General features: G+C 44.7%; 2 protein-coding genes across 3 annotated transcripts; both read left to right on the top strand.

Moving 5' to 3' along the window:
- The first annotated feature begins 241 nt into the window (after positions 1-241).
- On the top strand, positions 242-9,312 carry LOC309884831 (solute carrier family 2, facilitated glucose transporter member 11-like). Its single transcript, XM_082774183.1, has 11 exons — positions 242-338; positions 1,313-1,473; positions 1,988-2,112; positions 3,000-3,129; positions 4,032-4,180; positions 4,983-5,170; positions 5,993-6,103; positions 6,539-6,640; positions 6,964-7,039; positions 7,367-7,494; positions 8,227-9,312. Exons 1-11 carry the CDS (start codon positions 243-245, stop codon positions 8,431-8,433), a joined length of 1,473 nt encoding a protein of 490 aa, XP_082630309.1. The 5' UTR covers position 242; the 3' UTR covers positions 8,434-9,312.
- A 2,492-nt stretch (positions 9,313-11,804) lies between these two features.
- Positions 11,805-20,614, top strand: LOC309884830 (solute carrier family 2, facilitated glucose transporter member 11-like). Of its 2 annotated transcripts, none has more exons than XM_082774181.1 (12): positions 11,805-11,860; positions 12,832-12,930; positions 13,255-13,415; positions 14,302-14,426; positions 14,865-14,994; positions 15,656-15,804; positions 16,172-16,359; positions 16,841-16,951; positions 17,517-17,618; positions 18,534-18,609; positions 19,588-19,715; positions 20,022-20,614. In XM_082774181.1, the coding sequence occupies exons 1-12, from the start codon at positions 11,837-11,839 to the stop codon at positions 20,226-20,228; spliced, it is 1,500 nt and encodes a 499-aa protein (XP_082630307.1). In that variant the 5' UTR covers positions 11,805-11,836; the 3' UTR covers positions 20,229-20,614. The 2 variants fall into 2 exon arrangements, with proteins under 2 accessions (XP_082630307.1, XP_082630308.1); XM_082774182.1 differs by having other exon boundaries at positions 19,588-19,636; positions 20,022-20,201.
- The last annotated feature ends 3,401 nt before the right edge of the window (positions 20,615-24,015 follow it).

Raw genomic sequence — 24,015 nt, 5'->3', positions numbered from 1 at the left:
CTAGCAATCCCATGCTAGTGCCAATTAAGTTGCCCAAAGCTGGAGCCAGGAGCACTGAAGTGTGAATCCGGGTGCTGGGAGAAGTTCTCTCCTTTCCACAAATTTCCTACTGCCCTGTGCTCTTGCTGCTGTGGTCTTGCACTGCACTAGCTGTAAGGGTTCCCACAGGCAAAACAGGACAGCCGGGGCATGTCTGAATAGCTGCACTTGCTTTCTTTGCTGTTTTTTCTTCCAGCCAGAAAATGAGCTACAACCTCTTCCTCCTGGCTTTTGTCCTGGGCATTGGTGGAACTTTCCAATATGGGCTGCAAGTCTCCATCATCAATTCTCCTGCCGAGGTAAGCCCACCAGTTGAGCTCTCAGCATGCATTTCAGTGTCCTCATGTGCTCCTCTCTCTATTTCCAGTCACTAGTTTTTCCCTTCTGCTCTCAAAGCTAGACTTGTGGCTTCCTGGTTCTCAGAGCAGCTGCCATCGCTCCTGTGTTTCATTGCATTTAACTTCTGTCTGGTGTCACGAAACTGGGAAAGGGGAGGATGAGGAATATCTATGAAGACAGCCATGTGTCCATTACCGAGTTGGATTGTTCACAGGACGTTCTGCTCTCTCCAGAGCTCAGGGACTGCCTTGCAGCAGGTCTCTGGCTATGCACACTACATCTATGTGAATGCATCTAAGGCGAAACAGGACAGGGAAGAACTGTAGCTCTGGAGCTGAGGTCAGCGCTGATACCGCAGCTGAAAAAGGGGAATTGGGTGAGGTGTTTGTCATCTTCAGTGGTGCTGAGGACACCGAGCTTGTAGTATCACCACATTGCGAAGCCTCATCCTGAATGAGGACACACTGAAGTTATCTAGAGCAGGTCAGAGAGACCCCAGAATAGTGCACATCAAGGGACAAATCCTGACCTCACTGAGGTCAACTGGAGTCAAACCTGAATTTCACCCAAGGCATCAGGCAGGATGCAGAAGGTGGACGAGAGGAACAAATGGGAATGGAGGGAAAACCTGGGTAACAAAATGGTCAGGGTCTAGCACATAAACAGAAGCCCAGCTTGCTCTTCTCTTAGTGGCACCCACTACTGGTATTTAATATTGATAGTTACTGTGATTCATTGCACTGTGTTTTTAAACCATGGACTCCTGTAATGTTAGTGGCAAAATTCCCTTTCATTTCACTGGGGCTAAGATTGCAGCCAAGGTGTTGATAGAAATGTATCAAGCAAGACACGCAGGTAGGTAAGAGAAGCAAAAAAAGAGGTGCAATTATTAGGAAATACGTTGATTGAGTCCATTTCTGTTTTTCTTTTAAAGTACATCAAAAGTTTCATCCGTGAGGCCTGGCTGAAGAGATACGGATCTTCTCCCAGTGAAGAGATCATTACGTTGATGTGGTCCTTCGTTGTGTCGATTTACAGCATCGGTGGGCTCCTGGGGTCCTTGTCTGCCGGGTATTTGTCTGTTAGATTTGGAAGGTAGGAATAATGACTTTACTGGTCTTTCTGTTTACGCCAACACCTGCAAAAACAAGTGGTTGTCTCTTGGTAGAAACGCTGCTTGTAAAGTGGTGCTGTGAGCAGCCCAGGGCCACTTCAGATCAGTTCAGTGAAGACAGAGAATGGCAAAAACTGCCAATGATCACGTAAATCATGCCATGGTCCTTGTAAATTCCAAAGCCAACCTAGTTCAGAGAAACCACTTGGAGAGTGGTTTCTCGGAACATACCTTTTAAACACAAATTTCCCAGACACCATCTCACAAAGGCTGTTCCTCAGCGTAGATGCGGGCTCCAGTAGAATACCTGCACGTGGTGCTGTAAGCATGAAAAGCTCCAGCTGGCTTTTCAGACTATGACAAAATTTTCTCCTTTCCCATTTGCTTCACGGCAGCTGATCTCAGTGATACCCATGATACAATATGTGACTTCTGTCCAGCCGTGAATGCCACATGGGCAGTATTCATGCTCATCCTAATTTAAATGAATTCCAGGAAGAAGGTCATGCTGCTCAACAACATCCCCGCTCTGCTGAGTGCAGCTCTGATGGGACTCAGCCGGCTGTCTGGATCCTTTGAGATGATCATCATTGGCAGATTATTAGCTGGAGTTTGTGGAGGTAAATCTGCATTCCTACATATGGGTTTTAATAGCTGGGAGAGCAGTGGCTGAGGGTCACAATGTTTTACCAGTCTGACTGTATGGATTACAGATTTTCACTAAACTCTGAAGAGTGCCTGATTACTGAATGAACTTTTTACTAAGAAAACACAAACATAATTAATCATGTGTGACAGCTCCATTTTTTTTTAATTTTTTTTTTTTATCTTCACATCCAATCCATATAAAAATACTACCAACTCGTGAAAAAGCCAAAGCGTGTGATATTTCAGGGAGCACGCTCACTCAACAGAAAGCTAACCTCTGTTTTTTCTCTTGCTGCTGTTGTGGCTGACACTGCCTTCCACGTTACAGACAAGGGAGTGGTTTTCAAGGCAGGCAATTCTAATTTCCAGATCCTCAGAAGGTTACACTCTGTCGGTGTTTTGATCCCTGAGCAGCTGGATAAAGAAAATACTAACCAGCAAATGAATAAATAAATGTGTTTTAGTGAGAATAATTCTTAATTAATTCACAGAGTAAATGGAATATATGGTGTGATTGTGTTAACTTTTGGCTTCAAGCACAAAATAAAGCACACGAGATCCTGAGTATATGCTGACATGTCTAACTGGGATTAAAGGGATAGATAGCAATCCTGTGGCTGGAGGAGCCATGGCAAGGGAAGGCCAGCCTGGTGAAGAACTGACTTCCCAGGAGAACATACTTGCTTAGTGAAATACTTAGCAAAGATGCAATGCCAAGGTGTTGGGAACACATTTTGTGTGAGCCAGACTCATACTCAGCCCTGTAAAAAACATTTTATAGCCTAACCCTTTGCCCTTCCAAAACACCAGACCGCCAGGAGTTTGTACTGCTCCGTCTGACGGTCATTTGTCGCTGCAGGTTTGGGTCTGAATATCCACATCATGTATGCTGGGGAATGTGCCCCGCAGAAGCTGCGTGGGGTGATTGCCATAACAGCTTCCACTGCCATCGCCATCGGCAAGTTTATAGGATTTGCTCTGGGTCTCAGGTAAGGGGGTCAGAGAGCTGCTTAATTTCTTCTGTTTTTAAAATATGTGCATATGTCAATGCAAGCCTACAGAAAGGCAAATCAACAGCTTTTTTAGACATGTTTTCAGGGTACCCTAGGTAGCCAGACCAAATTGGCTCGGCACGAATTCCAGACTTAAGTAAATGGAAAACAGAAATCATACAAATATTTAATACTGAAGAATGATGTTGCTTCCTGGCAAACACAGATCAAAATACAGAAATGAAAACCTTTAACAGATGAGTTTTACGTCTTACCTTTTTAAGAAGGAACAGTGAGTGTCAGATGGACCAAAAACTTCCTGGAAACACACAAAAAGCAGCACACCCACTCACCAGGCACTCATGCAAAACCAGAAGGCTTTGGTGGATCCCTGCCCCTCAGCCCAGGCCCTGTCTGCCTGTCCTGTGCCAAAGGCAGTCTGTCCTGTCCCCGGGCACAGGTCGTTCTGCCCATAGTGTACTCGGAGCTGCTTTTTCGGAAGGCCAGTCCCAGGCTGGGAACCCACAGATCCTGTCTGCGTTGTAACTTGGGGGTAACTCTTTGCAGCAGAAGCAGAGGGATCAGCCACTTTCTGGGTGCTCTGCCCGGCCAATGCTCCTCGCTGGGGGATTGCAGGCTGCAGTTAGGGTGCTGCACTCCCTGCTGAGCAACAGGTGGCAACGCTGTGTAATGCCTGTGCTGCAGGCAGTGGCACTCTGCTCTCCCCTTTCTCCTCCTTTGAGATTTAATTTTTCTGGGCCGAGAAATCCTGGAGACCCCTCAGTGGCGACTGCCAGGACACACGCAGCAGGGCTGAGGGACCAGCCTGTGTCCCATGTGCTCACTTGGCCAGTGCACAGCGATGTTCAGCTCTTCTTGCTCTGCTGGTCTGGTTTCAGAGAAGTCCTCGGGGTGGATGCTCTCTGGCCAATTCTCATGGCAGCGAACGCGCTTCCTGCCCTCGTTCAGCTTCTCACCCTGCCCTTCTTCCCAGACTCGCCCCGCTACCTGCTCATCGACAAAAAGGACAAGGAGGGGTGCATCAAAGGTAAGGAAAGGGGCCACAAAGCTTTCATTTTAGAAAAAAAAAAAAAAAAAAAAAAAAAAAAAAAAAAAAAAAAAAAGGAAAATATGGGAAAACCCCACAGACAGCCTGAAAGAGATGTTCAGTTTGGAAAGAGGCTCTTGGCCTTTTGGCTCTGAAACCACCTGCAGTTTTAACACAAGGCAGCCCCTTCTGTTTTGGTGTTAGAGCTGTCTTGGCGCTAGTACTTGCCTTGTCCTCTGCCAGGATCCTCTGGGGGATGCGAGCACGCGGAGCTTGTGCCCTGAGCAGTCAGGGCACGGATGCAGCACACCCTGGCTCTGTGTAAGGAATGGATGCTCCCTACCAGCATGCCATTCCAGGTCTTCAGCAGGCCTAACAGCAGCCACTGACATGAACACAGAAATAGCCATTGTGGCTTTCTGGAGGATGAAAAGGCAGAACTCTGGCTTTAGACTTATTTTTTACCATAGGAACTGTTTTTCCTTGCTTTAGTGTATGCCTGAGAGCTGTATGTGTGGCGGGAGGGGAGTCAGGGAAGGATCAGTGAGAATTTAGGCTCGGTTTACAATGAAACCCTGTAAAGAGCTACTGGCCAACGGTGAGGTTGTGACTAAGATTTATGAGTAAAACCAGTTCACAGTGAGCTGGGTCAGCATCTAGGCTGAACCCAGACCTCTAGGAAGTTCACACAGGCAAAGAGCCTGAAGCTGAAATAAAACTGCAAGGCAGGACGTACTCCCTGAATCCAGGGCTGTGCTGGGGAGCGTGGACCAGGAGTCACCTTCTCTTCCCGTCCGTCCAGCTGTGAAGCAGCTCTGGGGAGACGGTGACCACATGGCCGAAATAGATGACATGACTGCAGAGCAAGAAGCCATCCGTGGGGAGAAGGCTAAGCACGTCTGCGATCTTTTTCGTGACAAAGCTGTCCGCTGGCAGCTCATCACTCTTTTCCTCGTCGCCGCATGCATGCAGTTAATTGGAGTCAATGTGGTACGTGTGCTACTTCTCTCTGCTTTTTAGTCTGCTTACGATTCCTTGGCAAAAAGTAAGTTCTGCAATGAGTAGTAAAATGCTGATTGCAACAGGGGCTGTAAGAAGGGGAAATGTCAGTGTTTATTATAATCTATTCCCATGGAAGCTTGGGACTTGGGATAAGGTGAGATCTGTGTTTTAGCAAGTGTCTTCTGAAGGCATCTCTCTTATGATAACACATTTCAAAAATCAGATTAATTTTGCAAATTCAGAAAGACTTTGAGATTCATAAAACCATTTTCTACTCCTCTCTTGCAGAAGTAAATATATCACGAAGGATCAGTATAAATTTAGTATAGTCACAGTGGAATTTCTTCTGCGTTAGGAGGACTTACATCTGGAAAAATAGTGGCTATCGAAATCACTGAAGATATTTAGAGATGCAATAGATAATTTTAACCATTTGCTTAGCAAGTACTGTCAGTATTTCTATGTGCTCTATGTTCTGCACATGAGACACTAAAACAGGACGTGTGCTCCATGTCCTGCATGAGATGCTAAAGGATGAAGAATTTTGTAACCTGTAACATAAAGCAAAGGCCAGTGCTAAAAGAAAGCAAAAAAAGAAAAAAAGACCGTGTGTTACTGAGTTAGAAACAGAGCTGTTCACAAAAACTCTTCTGCACAAATGAGTCTCATGGAAACATTGAGGATTAGTTACTGAAATCAGGAAGATTTTATTTTCCTAAGGCCTGATTAGTTATTATCTGTCAAAAAAGGCAAAGCTAGTGTAAACAGAACCACCTAGGAGCAGCCTTCACATGTTTCTGTACTTTCCAGGTTTACTTTTATGCATACAATGTCTTCCTACAAGTGGGAATCTCCCCTGCTCAAACCCGCTACGTCTCCCTGGGAGTTGGGGTCACTGAGATCCTCACCACGGTTCTGTGTGTAAGTGGATCCTCAGCTGAATTCATCCTGCTGTAGTGCCCATTTCATTGCAATCTTTAGAAACTACTGCAAATTGAGCGCCAGAAATGAAACTCATGCAACAACTCAGCAGGAGTACCTTGTACTGATCCTGCAAAACACCTCCCTTCTCAGCAGGACTCTCGGCTGTAGATTCATGGCAATGAACAGTGCAAACGTTTCCACGTTGCTGTCCTCCCAGCTGTCCTTTGCCTGCAGAGTGCCGCCCTGGTCCTGCCCTGCCCACACAATGCTCCCTGCAGCCCTGCACCTCCCCAGCTTGCCCCAGCACCTGCCTCTGGTGGTGCTCAGCCCCTCCTGGAGGAGCCCAGCTCCCCAGAGCCTCCCAGACCTGGCTGCTGAGGGCTCCTCCTCGTGCCTGCCCCTGGAGCTGACCGCGTGTCCTCCTGGTTGCAGGGCTACCTCGTAGAGCGGGCGGGGAGGAAGACACTGCTGTGGAAAAGCTACACGGTGATGGCCCTGGCTTTAGGGCTTCTCACGGTCACGCTCACACTGCAGGTAAGCATCACATCTTCCATTTTATTCTATGGCAGACATCATCACTATTTCCCTTCCCCCAAATCGTTTTGTAGCTGAAGCAGAATTATCCTGGGGGCTAACCATCACACTGGCAGTTCCCAGCCACATACACACAGATTCAAGGCAATAGCTTTATACACCCCTGACTGCTGCCAAAATTATCTCCCTGTAAAGTGTGTGGGAGCTGAGGACACAGATGTTGGTGATACCAAACAGCAATGAAGATTGACCCCGTTTCTAAGGGAGCTGGATGAATAAAATTTTAATTTCAGGTTTAATTTGCTTTTTGTTTCCCATCACAGGATTCTTTCTCCTGGGTACCATACTGCTCTGTTGTACTCATCTTTATCTACATCATGAGCTTTGGCATTGGACCAGGTTGGTATTTCATGTATTTCATATACCTCTGCCTTCCTCATGCAGCCTTTAGGAGAGGCAAGGCTGCTCCACAGTCAGTGTGAGTCCCTGCTCCTGATTCAGTGGGAGGAGATGTTCCAGGTCCTGGAGCACTCTGTAGTGTGGCAGGAGTTAAAATTTCATTTCCTATTGCTTTCCTGCATGCCTTTCTCCTGAAGGACCAAGCAGCACCTCAAACACTTCCAGGTCAGATAAAGCCATCGACTTCCATGGCGATATGCAGTATGAGTTACAGAAGCATCCTGCAAAATTTTTAATTTTCCCTTTTTTCTTCAATGTTTTTTTCAGCTGGAGTATTATGCCTCCTGCCCACAGAAATATTTATTCAGTCATACAGACCAGCTGCTTATGTTTTTAATGGTGCTTCAAACTGGATCCAACTCTTCTTCCTTGGGCTTGTGTTCCCTTTCATTGTGGTAAGCAAGGCAGGGTGTGTTAAAACTCTGGAGGAGGAGGTGCGGCCCTTCCTGAGCCCAGAGCCTGCTTCTCCTTTTCATCATATCAATGAACAGAGGCCGCACTGACTGCAGTTCTGATGGTCTCTTGCTTTCTACCTAGATACGTACTGAAGTGTAGCAAACCCACAAAATGCTGCTAACTGTGCACCCAGGGAGTATCCCTGGCAAACATGGAAGGGTGACAGGCATCGACACCGCCAGCAGTCATCTGAATGTCACGAGGGGCTCCCTGCTTTTCCCTCCTTGTCCTGTGTGTCCTTTGGGGTTGGTGCGGAAAAAGGCCGTGCCTGTATTTGTCCCAGAGGTCTCACCCAGGACTAGGAAGTCGCAGGGAAACAGAAGCCCCTAACCTCTGGGGACTGTGCAAGGAGGGACCGAGCTAACACACAACGGACCCTCCCCAGTCTAGCACTGACTGAGAAGGAGCAGAGAGGAACAGTAACTGGAACGTGGCTCAGCACCTCTCTGAATTGCCAAGCAATGGCATTCAATGCCTGCTGAGCGTACTGCTTCCCTCCCTAGGCAGGAAAGGAGAATTAGCTTGCCTTAACACTCAGTGCTGTTCCCACGGTGGCTGCAAGCAGGACTGACATCAAGTGTTTTAGTGAATACAAAACCAGAAACATATCATATGAGAAAGATATCTAGATCAATTTATATGAACATATTTTCTCCTTTCTTTTCCCATAGGAAGGCCTTGGTAGTTTCTGTTTCATCATTTTCCTGGCATACTGCCTGTCCATGGCTATCTTTGTTTTCCTGGTGGTGCCAGAGACCAAAGGAAAGACGATGCTGCAGATCATGGAGGAGTTCAACCGCCTGAACCACCGTGGGAAGAAGGGGCAGCCGGCCCTACCACAGAATAACTGCTCCCTGATGATTGTTACTAGACTTTAATAACGAACTCTCCGGTCCATATTTTGTTCAAGGACTATTTTGTTCATATTTTGAAATTACAACTTTTTTTGAGCTGCTTGTGACCATGTTTCTGTGACCTGCAGCATGGTCTTTATCCTTTTTTTTTTTTTTTTTCTTTTTGGAGGATATTCGTTGCTACATTTGAAGAAGAAAGGCATAAAGGACATTAAATTCCTGGGGTAAAGGAGACACTGTGTTAGAGAAGCATCCAGACATAGGCTGCCATCTCCAGCCAAGGTTACTGTTTTGTGCGTTGTTTCTGAGATTCTTCTGTTGGGACGTACAGCGATGTACCCGTACTGAAAGAAAGCATGATGAAGAGAGCAGAGCTGCAGACAAGCACAAGTAGGCTAATCCACAGCGGGTCTGTTTGCCTCCATCAGCAATGGCAACGGAGCATCCAGTCTTCAGCCTGGAGTTACTGCGTGTCAGAGGAGGAGCACTGAGCTGCAATGGGATTCAGTTCCCAAGAGTTCCTGGTACTGATGAGACAAAGAATTGTGGTGCCTCTCCCAGAGAACTCAATCTCTGTGTGTCTGAGTATTTGCTGGCCTCTCCAGGACTCCAAGTACTCCACATTCCCATCACAAAATTTGGGAAAAGGGCCTCAGTTTTTGTATTCTTTGCTATACAATGTGACACACCCTTGCTTGTAGTGCTTTGCAGTTTACTGATAAGGAAATGAAAAAAGCAGTGACTTGGAAAACACATCCCACTGATGGTACCTGCATTTGGCTTTCACCGATCGAAGAGTCAGGGACAGAGGAGAGCCCATCTCTGGGATTGTGTTGTCAGGGTCAAGGAATCCCGTGTCTGGAAGTGAGACCTTCACTACTGGCTGTTGCAGACGCTGCGCAATGCAATAAAATTTGGACCCAAACGTTGAGTGGCAGTTTCTTTTGCACCCCTAACATCCTGCTTTCTGATTGTCACACCACCCTCTGACAAGACTTGTGGCAGTGCCAAGAGCTGGTACCAAAAGCAGTGGCCTTCCCCTGCTGTGCTGGGTTTACGTGACAAGGGTTTGGTGTGGGGGGGCTGCAGAGCTGTGAGCAGAGCCCAGCAGCTGCCCTGTGTCAGACAAGGGCCATTTCCAGCCTGTTCCAAAAGGGACCCGCTGCTGGTCAGAGCTGAGCCAGTGAAGGCAGATTTAAGGAAGGGTGAAAATGCTGCTCAGTAGCAGCTGGGAGACAAGGGTGAGAAAATGTGAGAGAAATAAGCCCTGCAGACCCCAAGGTGAAAGCAGCAGGAGGGCAGGAGGTGCTCCAGGCACACAGCACAAGTTCCCCTGCAGCCTGTGCAGAGGCCCCTGGTGGAGCAGGCTGTCCCCCTGCAGCCCATGGGTCCCACATGGAGCAGATCTCCACGCTGCAGTCCCCCCATGGGTGGAGGAGCCCCCAGTGGAGCAGGTGGATGTGGCCTGGAGGAGGCTGCGGCCCATGGAGAGCCCCCGCAGGAGCAGGGGGCTTGGGGGGAGCTGCCACCCGTGCCCTTGAAAAGAAGGGATTAGGTTAACTAGCTTAACCTGGCCTGGGCTTCCTCAACCCTACTGGCTTGCAGGGAGGAGTGGTTTTGTGTCTTTTAAGACACTAAAGGCTCATTCCTTATACCCGTCTTCCTACAGTGCCATCTTGCTCAGCATGCCTGACTTCTTCCCTTTCCCCCCCTGCTAGACCATACTGCCTGCTAGAGGGAAATCGTGGTAAATCATTAATGCTGCCATAAATCAGCATCTATTGGAAATAAAGGTCAAATGAGTGCTTGTGGAATTTGCAGTGTATCCATGTGCTTTCCAGGATCACTAAAGTGCATCTTTGGAAATAAACCCCTTGTGACAAGAGTAATGGGTAAGCTACTTCCTCGGTCTGGAATAAGCACATTCCTTGTAATGCTCAAATATTAGGTGAAAAGACATCCCTTCCAAGGGGACTCCACTCCAAGGTGTCTGACCCTATCCCCAAACGGTTTGCTGTTAGCCTGGCAGACCCCCTTGAGAGGGAAAGGAAAAATAAGAAGAGACCTGCAAGAGACCAGCATGAAAAGGTCTGGAAACAGACCCAACATCAACTTTGACACAGGAAACAAAAGAAGTTAAAAGGAAAGGATGAACTTGTAAAAAGCAAGACAAAACCTAAACAAAGACAGGGATTTTTGCAGTAGTAATTGAAGAGGAAGGTGGATTCTGAGGTGTTTTAAAAGTGAGAACATTTGAAGAGTCTGCGCTGAGAGGGGCAGGAAGGAAACGCTGCTACAGCTGATGTGGAGGTGACGCCGAATTCAGGGAGGATGCGAATGGTGCGGGTGGACAGAGGAACTACCTCACCGTGCTGGTGTGCCACAGGGCACCCAGGCAGAGGCTTTGGAGAGAGCGTGACTGCAGAAAGGTCGAGGCGTGACTCAGCAAGCTCGCTGGGGCTGCCGGGCACGGGGACGCACGGGCTGAGCTGCGGGTGGCTGCGATGCGACAAGCACTGCTCAGCAAAGCTTCTCTTGTCCTCAGAGCTGCCACCCCTTCTGCACCAACCACAGACGGCTACATCTTTATAGGACGCTGTGTTGTACTTAGAGTAGTATGAAACGTTGTTTGTAGAAGCCTGAAGGAATGAAGAAGGAATTTGCACTCTTTGTAAATAGGCAAGTCTTTTGTTGAGTCAGAATAGTTTTTCTCAAAGTGGAAAGGACTTCTTAAAATCAACCCTAAAGCCAGAGCAGAATGAGCTCCCTGCTCTGGCACACACATGGCTATCTCTGCTGTAGCAAACAGGTAATAGTGGTTAGCAACAGGTCTGAGTAGTTCTGGAAACAGCGTGAGCCTCGAGAAAACTGGGTGTTCACAAGGACCAAGGCTCTTTCTCCATGCCAATATTCAAATACTTCATGTCCTGCAGCTGGGAAATTGCTCAGATACTTCAACCGATTGAAAATCTTGTGGTGTGCAGAAAAGCAGGCAGCACAGATACACCATACTCTGTGGTGTATCTCTGTGGTGGGCTGGGAGGAGGGCACACACTGCTGACACTGCTGGCAGAGAGGGAAGGCAGGCTGCTGCCCTGCAGGAAAGCTGCTAACACCGCCCGAACCCACAAAACAGGAACACTCGGTCGCTTTAGCAGTGCAAATAAGGGGGAGCACTCCCGTTACAAGGACAAACATTTACCAATGTTGTAATCAGCTTGGCATATCCGAGTCTTGGAATAATTAAACCAGCAAAAGGAGACCCTGGCCAGTGATGGAGGAGGACATAATTCACCAGAAGGCACATAGTTAGAATTTAACTTCTGTGCTATGATCCCAACTTCTTATAATCTAAGCATAGAAAACGTATCACTCAATCTGACAGACTTGACAAGGGCTCTCAGAGCAGGCAGGTTTTCAGGGGGAAATGGCTGGTTTCCTCTCAGACCTGGTGAGTATCCAACTTCTTGTCTTCTAGCCCTGGTCACCGATAGCAGCTTAATCTTTTAAGATTACAGAAAAAGGGAATCAAGCAGTAATGAAAATGAACAGAGCACATGCTGGGGACAACACTGATTCAGCAATAAGACTGAGTACACAGCACCTGCAGAAAATATATTGGAGGTACAAAAGGGAGGGGTTTAAGAGAGGACCTGGGAAGCCAGGAAAGAACAGACCCTTTGAAGAAAATGGATAAAAGAGTGGTATGGAAGAGACAAAAAGGAACAAATCTCCCACTGTACTGCCCTGCAGTCTTGAAGACATTTGAGGATACTCATCTGTTTACAGTGTGACCTGACTAAATACCTGAAAACTTATGTGCTTGTGAAGGGTGCTCTAAAATTCAGTGTACATCATGGGAACACAGCATTTCAAATAGAAGTCATTCAAGCAGGGGCTCTGAAGCTGCAGATTCCTACGAGAGTAATAAAAGTGAAATTTAAAAAAAAAAAAAAAGTTTTAAGAGGACAGACTTGATTATTCCCTGGAAGCTGGTGAACGAAGTCTCCAAGAAGTTATGGTTGAAGGGAAAAAAGGATTCAAGAAAGGTGTGGCTTCTTACCAGTACAGAAGCAAACATGAACTGTTTCAACAAGGCTTTTATGATTTTTTATGATTTTTTTAAATTTCTGTGGCTGCCAAAATGAAAAGAATTAAAGACTGCATCTTTCCAGGCTGTTAGTAACCAGGAGAAGAACTTAAAGGGATGTGTGGATTTGCATCTTAACTACTTCCCAGCAATTTTGCTTCATTATTGAAACATATAATTCGTTGTTGTTGTTTTGTTTTGTTTATTTTTTTTCTTTATAAAGGCTTTTTAATCATGGAAATGTAAAGATGTAATACCTTATAAATTACCTCGTGTTTCTGAAAGCCCTGCTGGTGTCAGGACCTTAGCATGTCTTTCATCATCTTTGGCAGGTTCAATACCGGAAGCTATTGCTAATGATTTTGGTGCTAGGAATTGGTGGAACACACCTCTCTGGTTTTCAAATGTCTGTGATCAATTACACTTCTCCAGTAAGTAAAGCTCTCACAACAGCAAACCTGTAACTGCTTTTCATGGGTCTAGGCCTTACACCTCGAAGAAGCTCTAAAAATCTCTTCCATGGTACTACGTGAGTTTATCCCCCGCTCTTTCCCATCCCTTACTGTCGCAGTACATATTACACAGTTGAATGGAGGGACTATGGAAGTCTAGGTGGTTCCTTATACTATATCTTTTTCCTTTATACAACATCTCAACATAACGACTATTAACCTAGCTTTTTAAAATCACCAACATAATAAAGAACTATTGCAATTAGTGCCTCAGAGGAATAAATACCTCTTTTTCTGTCCAAGTACATTCAGAAGTTTATCAACGAAACCTGGCTGGAGCGATACGGTTCAGCGCTGCAGCAAGAGACACTCACATTGCTGTGGTCCTTCATCGTGTCTATGTACTGTGTGGGGGGAATGATAGGATGCCTGTGTAGTGGGTACCTGACTGCAAAGTATGGAAAGTAAGTATATTTCCCAACGGTTAACTAATTAGGGATGCCATAAGGGAAGCAATTAACTATTACTCACCTCATATAATAGATGTAGGAATTTTCACTTCCCCGTCTTGGTACAGAATTAACTCTACTCTGCGTGTATAACTACACCTAGGTACATTAGAGAGACAAGAACATGCAGCTGGTTCTGATTACCTTTTCACAGTTTTTGGTGCCATACAATTCCTATACATTTGCTGAAATTTTAGTAAAGAATCACTCTGAAATTTCTTCATTGAGCAATAATGCCCTAGGGAGCCCAACAACACTGCAGGTGTGAAGGAGACGATAGATATTCTGTAGGCAAAAGCTTTTTCTTTTTTTCTTTCTTTTATTGTTTGTTTTAATTGATTGCAGCTCTTAAAAAAAAAAAAAAAAAAAAAAAGTGTGCAGGTTCATTCCTCTTTAAGAATAGCCAGAGTTTCAGCAAAGATAAGCAGAATCTCTCATGCCACATTCAGAATCCTCTCTTTGAGCTCAAGGTGGATAGGGAATCTAGCTCTCCCTAACACTGGATTTGCCTAGCTCAGGGGACAACCGCAGTGTTGGGGATGGGAGCCTGGCCCAAAGAAGTGAAAAAGAAAGTTCCTTATCAGTATCTACCTTAAAGGAATTTCCTTCAGTGTCACAGCATGCTCACATGGTATTAGCATAGAAAAGAGAAGTCTAATTTTTCCCTTTCCGCTCTCCTGAGAAGACATCACACCTTTTCCTAATCAGATATCATTGCCCTATAAGCAACGGATTTTAAAATGTCCATGGTTTAGCCCATAAATCCAGAAGAGAACATGCAGACATTAGTTAACTATGACAAAGTAAAACATGGATCATACCCACATGTTTGCTCTTGCAGGAAGAAATGTCTGCTGTTCAATGATGCAGTCCTAATAGTAGCCACACTGAACACTGGCTTCAGTAGGAGAGCCAAATCCTTTGAGATGATCCTGATTGGGCGCTTCCTCGAGGGCATTGGTGCTGGTAGGACTTCCCACTACTCCATGTTAATGTGACTTCTTTGGGGTGGATACAGAAATCTTCCTGCTGGGAGTACCCAGGCATGCACAGTAACCCCAGTGGAACAAGGAGCAGATTGGGAAAACAGAAGAAGATGATGGCTCGCAGCGAGGCAGCAGGCTGCACAAACCCATCGCATAGTCCAGTTTGTTCCCTGGGCAGGGACAATATAATGACGAGCTGTCCTTTGGCTTCAAGAGGTCTTTCTGAGAAGGGTATCTGGTGGATTAGCGAAACATCTCACTTAGAGTAGATGTACATTATCAGCCTATTTACTGTGGAGGACATACAGAAAACATTTCAGGAGGGAGATGAGAGAGCTACCTTTGGCTGAAGGAGAAATGGAAAGGGACCCTCTCTCTTATTTTCTATAGCTTTAGTTCTCTTTTGTCTTCTCTTTAGGAATACATATGAATGCCCATGTTCAGTATGCAGGAGAGATCTCACCTAAGAAGTTCCGTGGATTTGTAAATGTGACCTGCTCTGTGTTTCTTGCACTAGGAAAAGCTGTAGCAAGAATTCTTGGATTACGGTACTTGTGCTGCTCCTTCTGGTCCTGTTTTCTATTTGTCTTCTATATGTCAGGAAAGTGCTGTCCTCCTAGTCCTAGAAACAGACACACACTGAAGATGGAGTTTAACTTTGCTTAGCTACATCTGTCAAACAGGAAACGTCTGCTTCATGCCAGTCACTGAGGTTCCCTTGTCAGTCTCTGGGGTGAGAAAGACCCTTCTATTGAGAAAGGATGAGTCTATCTCTGGAGATGTAGTCTCTGCTGAAGTTAATAAGAAAAAAAATATGTATATAAACTCTTACTATACCTCTGAGACCTGACAGTTCTGCTAATTTTTTGATAATCTCATGCAGAATTACTATATTAGTTGAGATAGCTGTTGTGGGAATGTCCAAACTCCACTGATATTTAGAAAATACTCAATTTTGGAGAAAAATCTCAATCTTGCAGTAGAACTAAGGTATCAGTCTGTTTTCCTTTCCCTAATCTAAGCATCTTTTACATCAATTTATTCTTTACAGGTATATCTATATATATATGTAGATATAGTATATCTATAGATATAGATATAGATATAGATATAGTTTTCATTTTGCTAGCTTAGGATCCAGAAAATACCAGACTAGGTGTAGAATGTAACTGTCTTGGCCTATACATACACTCTTGTGTGCCTTCGTAGAGATCTTTTAGGAACTGAAGACATGTGGAATGTGCTGTTGTCCTTCTCTGGGTTGGTGGCATTGATTCAACTGCTCTTTTTGCCATTCTTTCCTGAGTCACCTCCCTATCTTTTGCTTCAAAAAGGAGACAAAGATGGTTGCTTGAAAGGTAAGGGAAAATTTTAGATCCCTAATTTGTTAGACTGTAACCCTTGGGAAAGTGAACCTAATAGAGGGAATTAGCTTTTCTATTGTACAACTACAGATTTCCTGATAATTACATGATGAGAGATCTTGCAAAGATCATAGCATAAAATTGTATTACTCTAGAAAAAGAGGAGTCATCAGAAATATTTACGATCTACCTTTAAATACTAGAACAAGTTGAAAGCCGTTTTCCAGGCCAGTCTCAGCATGTTGCAGTAAGCTGTTTTAGTTCTTTGTTCAGTGACTGATGAATCAAGGCATGGACTCAACTGTGAATGACTAGTGGATCAGATGACGGAAGCATATACTTCATTTTGTCTCTTCTGTAGCCATGAAGCAACTCTGGGGAGAAGAGAATTATCACACAGAATTTGATGACATGCTGAAGGAAAAGGCTGTAACAAAAGGCACCAAAATAATGAATGTCCTAGAAGTGCTGAAAGAGTCATCCGTGTATCCGCAGCTGTGTACCATGCTTCTGCTTTTACTGAGTCTGCAGCTCTGTGGCCTGAGTGCAGTTGAGTATTCCTGATATCCATACTTACATCCACTGTTAAGTGCTCAGTCCATCAGGGGCTTTGCAGATGAGCAGCTTCTGCTTAACAATTGTGAAAGGCCTACAGAATGAGCTGCTGGAAGAATTACATATGGTCTGCTATGATTGCAATTTGCTTTTCTTTTCTTCACTCCCTGTCTTCCCTGTCTTGTCCCTCCACTTTTCCTTTTCCTCTTTGCCATAACGTCTTTCTTCCATGCCTTTCAGGCTGAATGATCCTTTAACTCTTCTTTTTTTTTTTTTTTTTCCTGGACTTTCAAATCCCTTTTCTCCATCACCTTTCAATTTTTCACATCTCAAGCAGGTTATGTCACCTCTGCTAAGCCCCAGTACTATACTGTTACTGTTACAGTGATGCCAAATGTAGTTCTAAGTGATGCTGGGTAAGCACGTATTACATCTATTGACTATACTTCATTTTAAAATGTTTCTTATTTATTAGATCACCTTCTACACCACAGAAATTTTTCAGACAGCCAACCTCCAGGAAAACATAATTCCATATGTAGCTCTAGGAGTTGCGACCTCTGAGCTCATCTCCATCATCTTCTGTGTAAGTCAGACGCTGCTGGGGCTCTAAGAGTTCAAGTACACGTGATTTGTGTCTATTCTCCTTTAATGTAAATGAATCTTCATTTGGTGAGCTAAAGGATTTTTTGTGGCACTACATAAGTCTGTAAAGTGGTTGATACTGTCCCTGACAAATTTTTTCCATCTTTTAAATCTTTCTTCCCATCTTCAATCTTCATACTTTCTTATAAAAATACCTTTTATTCATACATATATAAATGAAATATCATTCAGAGATAAATGTTTGCTTATTTCCATACATTTGTATATATATATTAATGGAATAATTACATGCTTCCATTGACTTCAGTGTTCATACAAAAGTAGCTGCAATGCTCAGTCAGTGACGGCAATTCATAGCACTAGAGATGCTAGAAGGAACTCCGTAAATAACAAACTTGGTACTAACGAGACTTCTGTTCTCTAAATAAGAACTGAAGAAGAAAACTTGATTTGCTGAAAGGCTCAAAGCTGGATTTGGCCATGCTTCCAGTGATATGTTTGTTGTTGTTTTTGTTTGTTTGTTTGTTTGTTTTATTATCCCTCAGAGCTCCATTATCGATCGTTTTGGACGCCGGATTCTGCTATGGGGTGGTTATTTGTTGATGGCACTGATACTGGTGTTGCTTGAAACAAGCCTTCTACTGAGCGTAAGCAAATGTCTCTCTAGGGGTGGACCTGCATCTGAAATCTTTGTGCAGGACAGCAGATAGTCAGCCTTAGTTCTGACGTCCAAAAGAGCAGGTCAGAATATCTTCTGAACACAAATTCACAGCCCATCTTGCAAGGCCTTTATCTTTGTCCTGTCTTGTATTTCATCTTTTTAGTCAATCTTTCAAACAGTCGGTGAAAAACATTTTGTAAGACCATCAGCCTGGCGTAGCTTTCCTCCAGCTCTCTGCCTTCCTGATCTCTCTGAAGCTCTCTCATTGTTTGCTGCCCTTTGATCCCCTGGAGGAGCATCTCTTGTCACCGTTCCCATTTGCTATCCCATGTCCCATGCAACAGAAGCAGTGTGCACTGCCCCTTCCCACCACCAATTTCCACCCTCGTTGCATGTGATCCAGCTGGATACACAGCGTGCAGCTCTCTAACTCCTTCCAGCCTGGATGGTGTAGACGAGTGAGGAACTCAGTGTCCTGCCTTCCATATTTCCAGTGTTTCGTCCTGTATTGCAATCTTTGTCTCAGCCCACAAACTAACTTCTCTCTGTTTCAATCTTCTGATTCACGTGATTTAAACACTTCTCTGAAATTGTCTAAGGAAATTAGATAATTAGGTTGAATCAGTTACACTTTTCCCCATGCTGTAATTTTCTTGGAATTTATTACATGTTTTTCAGACCAGGGTGCAGTTTAACTCACCTCTGTAGATAGGACACTGCAGGCTACTTTTGGCCTTCCACTGTATCCAGTACAGAGATAAGTAGTTGTAGTGAGCATCCATTACAGAGCCCAGCATCGTGGGCTTTTTCATCAACATCACTTCTCTTGTATGTTTAGATCAGCTGTGCTATAGCTATAAAATTAATTGTCATTCTCATCCCTCCTTCTGCCCTTGTCTAGGATCGGTTCCTCTGGATGCGTTACTGCAGTGTTACTCTTATCTTTTTATTCATCATTGCCTATGGAATAGGACCAGGTGAGTGTAACAGCACTGATAGCAAGAGCAAACCTTGGACACAAGGGAATGCACAGGCCATGGATGTGTGGGAAAGTACGAGGCTGGGTGAATACATCTTTGTAAAGCAGCAGCTTAGTTTGGACTGATGGGGGAGCTCCAACTTCTGGTGAATTAATAACTTGAGGAACAATTTTTTTAACAAATTGCTTCAAACAATTCAAACCCTGATGTATCAAGACTCTATATCCTCACACTGAATTGCAGGTTCAAGGCAAAGAAATACTCATTAAAAATCACTCAGACTTGATTTGGGAGGCATGAATGCCGTTCAGTGCATGCAGACTCATCTGGTCCATCTCTGTCTCTGCAGAAAGGCAGAGGTAGCCCCTCTAAAATATCAGTTTTCTTAATTCACCTATAAAATTCAACTCTATTAAATACCCAATAGCACACACAGTCTCTCTTAGTAATTCTGCCTTTTCTCATCCTCTCTTAATCATCTACATCAGTAATGCCAGAACCAAATTTACAGCTCTCTGTTATGATTTCACTCACTTAAAAGCAATACTTACTCTGAAATTTCCATGTCTAAGCACTACTTTCAGTTATGCAATTTTCAAAATCAAACGCCAGCCTATTTTAAGGCTGAATATGAGGACTATGAATGTCTTGAAAACCTAGCAGAATTCCCATGGTAGCAAAACCCAGTCGGCACATCTGGGCAATAGACCCTTAGGGCATCTCCATATTTGATACATCTTAGGTGGATAGGAAGTGCATTTCTGGGGTGTGCATCTCTCTCTGTGGACCATTAGAGAGGTTGGTGGGTGAATTCAGATCAGGGTGGGTGTGCTTCCAAAATTTACATGATCGCACAGCAGCCTGACATTACTGGGGCACTGTGTGACCTTTGAGTAAAGTGGTTAACCAAATCTCCACAGGAGAACACAAACCATGCAGCAGTGTTTTTGTTTGCTTTTTATGTTTTTTCCTCAGCTGGAGCCGTTGCATCTGTCATGAATGAAATCTTCACCCTCTCGACAAGGTCTTCTGCTTTTGTAATTGGTGGAATCGTCATTTGGCTAGGCCTCACTTTCACTGGAATGCTTTTCCCCTTTGCTGTTGTATGTAATTTGATTCAAATCTCCTCTTTGACTCTCTCAATTTAAACTGGTTTTCTAGGTCTGGACAGAAAGTGAGATGAAATCCTTGTAGATGATCAAAGCCGTGAATTCCTTATTATTACTGGCACGTGGAGGTCATTCATGTAAAACACTTCCCTAGAGTCCAGACATCCTCTGCTGCCTTGAGAATAGACTGAAAAGATAAACTTATTCCTCATCTCGTAGGGCAAACAGAGAATTTGCAAGAATCTGTAGGGGAAAGTATTGTCAGGGAAATCACTCATCTTGCTCTGTTTTTATCTCCAGATGGTTCTTGGTCCTTTTTGCTTCCTCATCTTTATTGCTGTCCTGATCACTGCGGCAGTTCTCATCTATCTGTTCCTCCCAGAAACAAAAGGGAGGTCAATCTCTGAAATCACGGAAGAATTCAAGACACGCCAATTTAAGAAGAAACATCATCGGGGGGTGGAGAAGAATGCTACTGAAGAAAGGACATTCTGCACCAAGCTCTGACAGGCCACCTTAAACAACTTCTGCTGACAAAAAGCTGTGTCTCAGAAGCATACTGAAAGCTAACCTTTAACATGGACTTTTCTCAATAAAATATAATCCAAAAAGTAATCCACAGATAGCTTGTCATTAGTGCAAGTAGTCCTATTTTTGGTTTTGCTTTTCAGTGCCTCCTTCCTATAACAGCTCTGTGGCAGGAAGATATTCATAACCACGTACACTTCTCAGAACTGGCACAGGGAAAATATTTTCAGGCATCCCACACTGATTTTATTTCAAGTCTTTCTCATTTGCTATCACTTTAAAGAAGCAAGATTTATCTTGATGCTTGTTGCTTTGTAAGAAAGCTCTGCTCAGGATTAACAGCAAGATGAAACATAAACATAACTCCTGCAGACAATTTTCATGTCATCTATTTATGATACCTCACTGTAAAGAACCCAGTGCTGAGGATGAACACCTCAAATGAACAAATGCCTGGTTGAATAACAAAAAGAACTTGACTTTGTTCTATTTTATTTACCAGAAATATTCCAGCTATATGTCCTGATTGTTTCTGTAATGACTGTCAGGGCTCAGCCCTGCTCAATGACTAATTGGCACAGAACCCTCACCTGCAGCCTCTGGAGCAAATTGGCTGCACCCTCCACCTGTAGCAGTTGTAGCAAAACCTGGAGCAAGTTTTTGTAGTGTGAGCAATCCTGGTTGCCTCAAGGAGGGCACTGTTTAGCCACAAGGATACAAGGCAGCGCTGACAGCTGGGGAATGAGACAGGGAACGAGACGCTTTGCGACAGTACCATGGGAGCAGGCACTTTGAAAACTCAGCCCACTTTATAAACAATTAACTGCTCAAGACAAGAAGCAGAAGCTGCAGGGACAAACGTCTGCTAGCTGGGTGCTGGGTGAGGACACACCACGCTCCACTAGGGCCCATCAGCAGGCAGTGCTGCACTGCACTGCTGTGCTTCACAACCCCCGGCACTGCTGCTGGCCCAGCGCTGTTAATCCTGCTGACCACCATTTAATCTCCTCCCTCCCCAGAGTCTTCTACCTACGTGTAAGACTATCGGTTAGATTTCCATTTTCTGTCACAGATACAAATGGCATACCAGCAAATGCCTCCTGTTTAGTAGGACTGTAAGTCCTGTCTGTCCACAGTTTAACTGTCCACATTGCTTGTTATTGTGTGGGAGCTCTGAATCAGTGTTGAGTTTTGGGGAATTTTCTATTTAAAAATTTTAAACAACGTACTTGCTACTCCTAAAGGAATAGCTGCAGAAGAAACTCTGACAATAAAGCACCAGTGCATGTTCCCACAACTAAAACCTGATCTAGATTTTATATTCTTCTGGCTGAACGAAATCTGCCAGGCCTTCAGCACGTAAAGAAGAGAGAATCCTCTGCGGTCACCTTGGTCGGTGCCATTTGGCTTCGTTGGTCCTTTTGCAGGACCCGGTGCCAGCAGCAGCACGGCCACACCACTGCAGAGGGACCGCTCATTGTGCCGCGCAGCACAGTGTCAGGTTTAGAAGCGGGAGCCTTGAAGCCCTCTGTTCCTCTCCTAGGAGCTCCAGCCAAGCTCACCCTGATTTGGCTCCCCTGTCTCCTGCAAGAAGCCAGTGTTTTGTGGGCAGTCTTGCTGGGCACCTTCACTGCCCAGCTGAAGGATCCTCCCCATTTTAAGCATTCATCCTCTCAGGATCCGCCAATCCAATCCAAGAACTGAGCCTGCTCTCCCCAAACCTCGCTATTGTTGCATCTCTTGCAGTTACTGATAAACCAGATCGTACATGATTAACTCACCAATATTAATGTTTGCCAGTTGTTTTAACCCCATGCCAAGGCCTCTTGCTTTCTCATACTTCTGCAAGCAACATCTTAAGTTGCTGTTAACTACTCACTCTGCCTATCTTTTACCCAAAAGGAGAGATAAAGTGAGAAAGCTAGTTTTTTTCTCTTATCTTTCTCATTTTGTATCTCTGCCTCAGTGTCACTGCCATGGCCACCACCTCCAAGAAGAAGCTGGCAATTCAGGTGCCATCCAGCCTGCCTTATTTCAGTGCAGGCTCATGCATCAGGGCCAACACTACCGTTACAAGCCTGCTTCTGGCATCCAGTGAAACTGAATACAAGGAGAGGCATGACAGCTAGTGTGTCAGGGTTATGCTTGTATTTTTCAGAGATTACATTCTGTAAATATTATGGCTTCAGTAGCTGCTGTTGTCAGCCTTCATATCCTGTATTTTTGCTTCTTTTCTTGGTTTTGCCTTGACACAGTGGGGCTAGAATAACAGCAGCAATAGCAAAAGGAGAAAGAAAAATGCTTCGTGCGATTTCCCTCATTTCCCCAAGGAAATTCACCCACCATTAACACTTCTGTTTTCACTTCTGTAGGTCCATCACCAAGTGACGATGACAGGTGTATTCCTTGTTTTTTCTGGACCACAGCTGGCTTGCATCAGATGGTGACCAGGACTGAAACTTTAAAATGAAAGCAACTTCTTTCTGTAAAAAACATGTGAAAACTTCTTAAAAGATACTTTCTACTTCTAACCCATTCTTGAAAAGTATTTTCCCAGCATGCAGCAGATAGGACAGGTCACCGTTGGAAATACAGCCCATTGGCCTGCTTGCAGTCCTCGTATAGGAGGTGATATCACACATGCAGTTTGTTGTTCGCAGTGCAAGGTTTTTTTCTGTTGTGTTTTATAGTCCTATTTCTACACTCTTGAGGCAGCTGGGTTTGAAGAGGGCCTTATTCCATCCGCATCTCTAGGGGCTGGCCTGTGCATTGTGTAAGGTGCACTGCATCAGAGTGTCCCCAAAGGCCCAAAAGGCCCTCCCAGGCCTTTACCACTGAGCGGTGCAGCAGGAAGATGCTGCTGTGGAAGGGCTCTGTGGCCTCGGTGCTGTCTGTCTTGCTGACATTACATAAGTAAAGCTAGAGCAATAGTAGAGTCCAAAGGGGAATGGGAGGAGAATGGATGTAAATAGACTTCTGTGTGGAGAAAAAAAAAAAAAATCAGGTCTGATTATTTAGGGGAAATCAGAAATGAGGAGAGAACTGAGTGTCTCCTTTTCCCCAGTCAGCTTTGCATTCCAGATTCAACAGAGCAGTTTTCTTGTGTCACAGGGTATGCGATTGTCGCAGCCTCGGTTACTCATTTGGTGTTCTGACTTTTAGCCCCTTTCCTACCGCTGCGACCTTCCCCAGGACCTGCAGAAACGTGTGGTGCGGCACAAGCACCGCAGGAGGCACAACGCATGGAGGGAGCAGGAGGAGGGAACTGCCAGGGTACTGGGGCTAACCAACTATAAGTTGGTTAAGGCTTGCTGATTTCTGAGTACTATTAATTCCCTGTGGAGATCTGCAATACTGGACAACTACAAAGAAGTACGGACATAAAGGAGCACAGCAGAATGCAGCAGAGGTGATATACATGTATGGTAGCTGGTTTTTGAAGCAGGGCACAGGGCACAAGCAGAAGCCAAGAGCCTGTCCTCACTGCTTGATTCCTTAGAGAGAAAGGAACAGCAAAAGTCTCCCGAGCTCACTCCTAAAATTGCAGCTAAGGTGAACCAGTACCATGCTATAAAGTCTGAGCTATGTGGCTCAGGATCACCAGAAAGACACAAACGTGTAAGAGAAATTTGATTGTGAGCTACTGGAATTGCTGCTATTTGAGATCCTCAGCAATTACTTTGCAAGGAGTGTAGGAATCGTTGTAACATAAAAACCTGTGCTTTGATACAAATTGAGAAAAATCATTATGTAATACAAATTTACA

Source organism: Aythya marila (assembly GCF_965140915.1).
Source record: "Aythya marila genome assembly, chromosome: 17".
Taxonomy (NCBI): Eukaryota; Metazoa; Chordata; class Aves; order Anseriformes; family Anatidae; genus Aythya; species Aythya marila.
The sequence above is the reverse complement of the archived record's forward strand: the minus strand, read 5'-3'. Positions and strand labels throughout refer to the sequence as shown.

Coding starts and splice junctions, on each gene's coding strand:
- LOC309884830 (XM_082774181.1), top strand. CDS start 11,837: ATGGCTGGTTTCCTCTCAGACCTG. Junction 15,805..16,171: donor CAAAGATGGTTGCTTGAAAG/GTAAGGGAAAAT, acceptor TCTCTTCTGTAG/CCATGAAGCAACTCTGGGGA. Junction 17,619..18,533: donor AAACAAGCCTTCTACTGAGC/GTAAGCAAATGT, acceptor GCCCTTGTCTAG/GATCGGTTCCTCTGGATGCG.
- LOC309884831 (XM_082774183.1), top strand. CDS start 243: ATGAGCTACAACCTCTTCCTCCTGGCTTTTGTCCTGGGCATTGGTGGA. Junction 6,104..6,538: donor TCCTCACCACGGTTCTGTGT/GTAAGTGGATCC, acceptor TCCTGGTTGCAG/GGCTACCTCGTAGAGCGGGC. Junction 7,040..7,366: donor GAGCTTTGGCATTGGACCAG/GTTGGTATTTCA, acceptor TGTTTTTTTCAG/CTGGAGTATTATGCCTCCTG.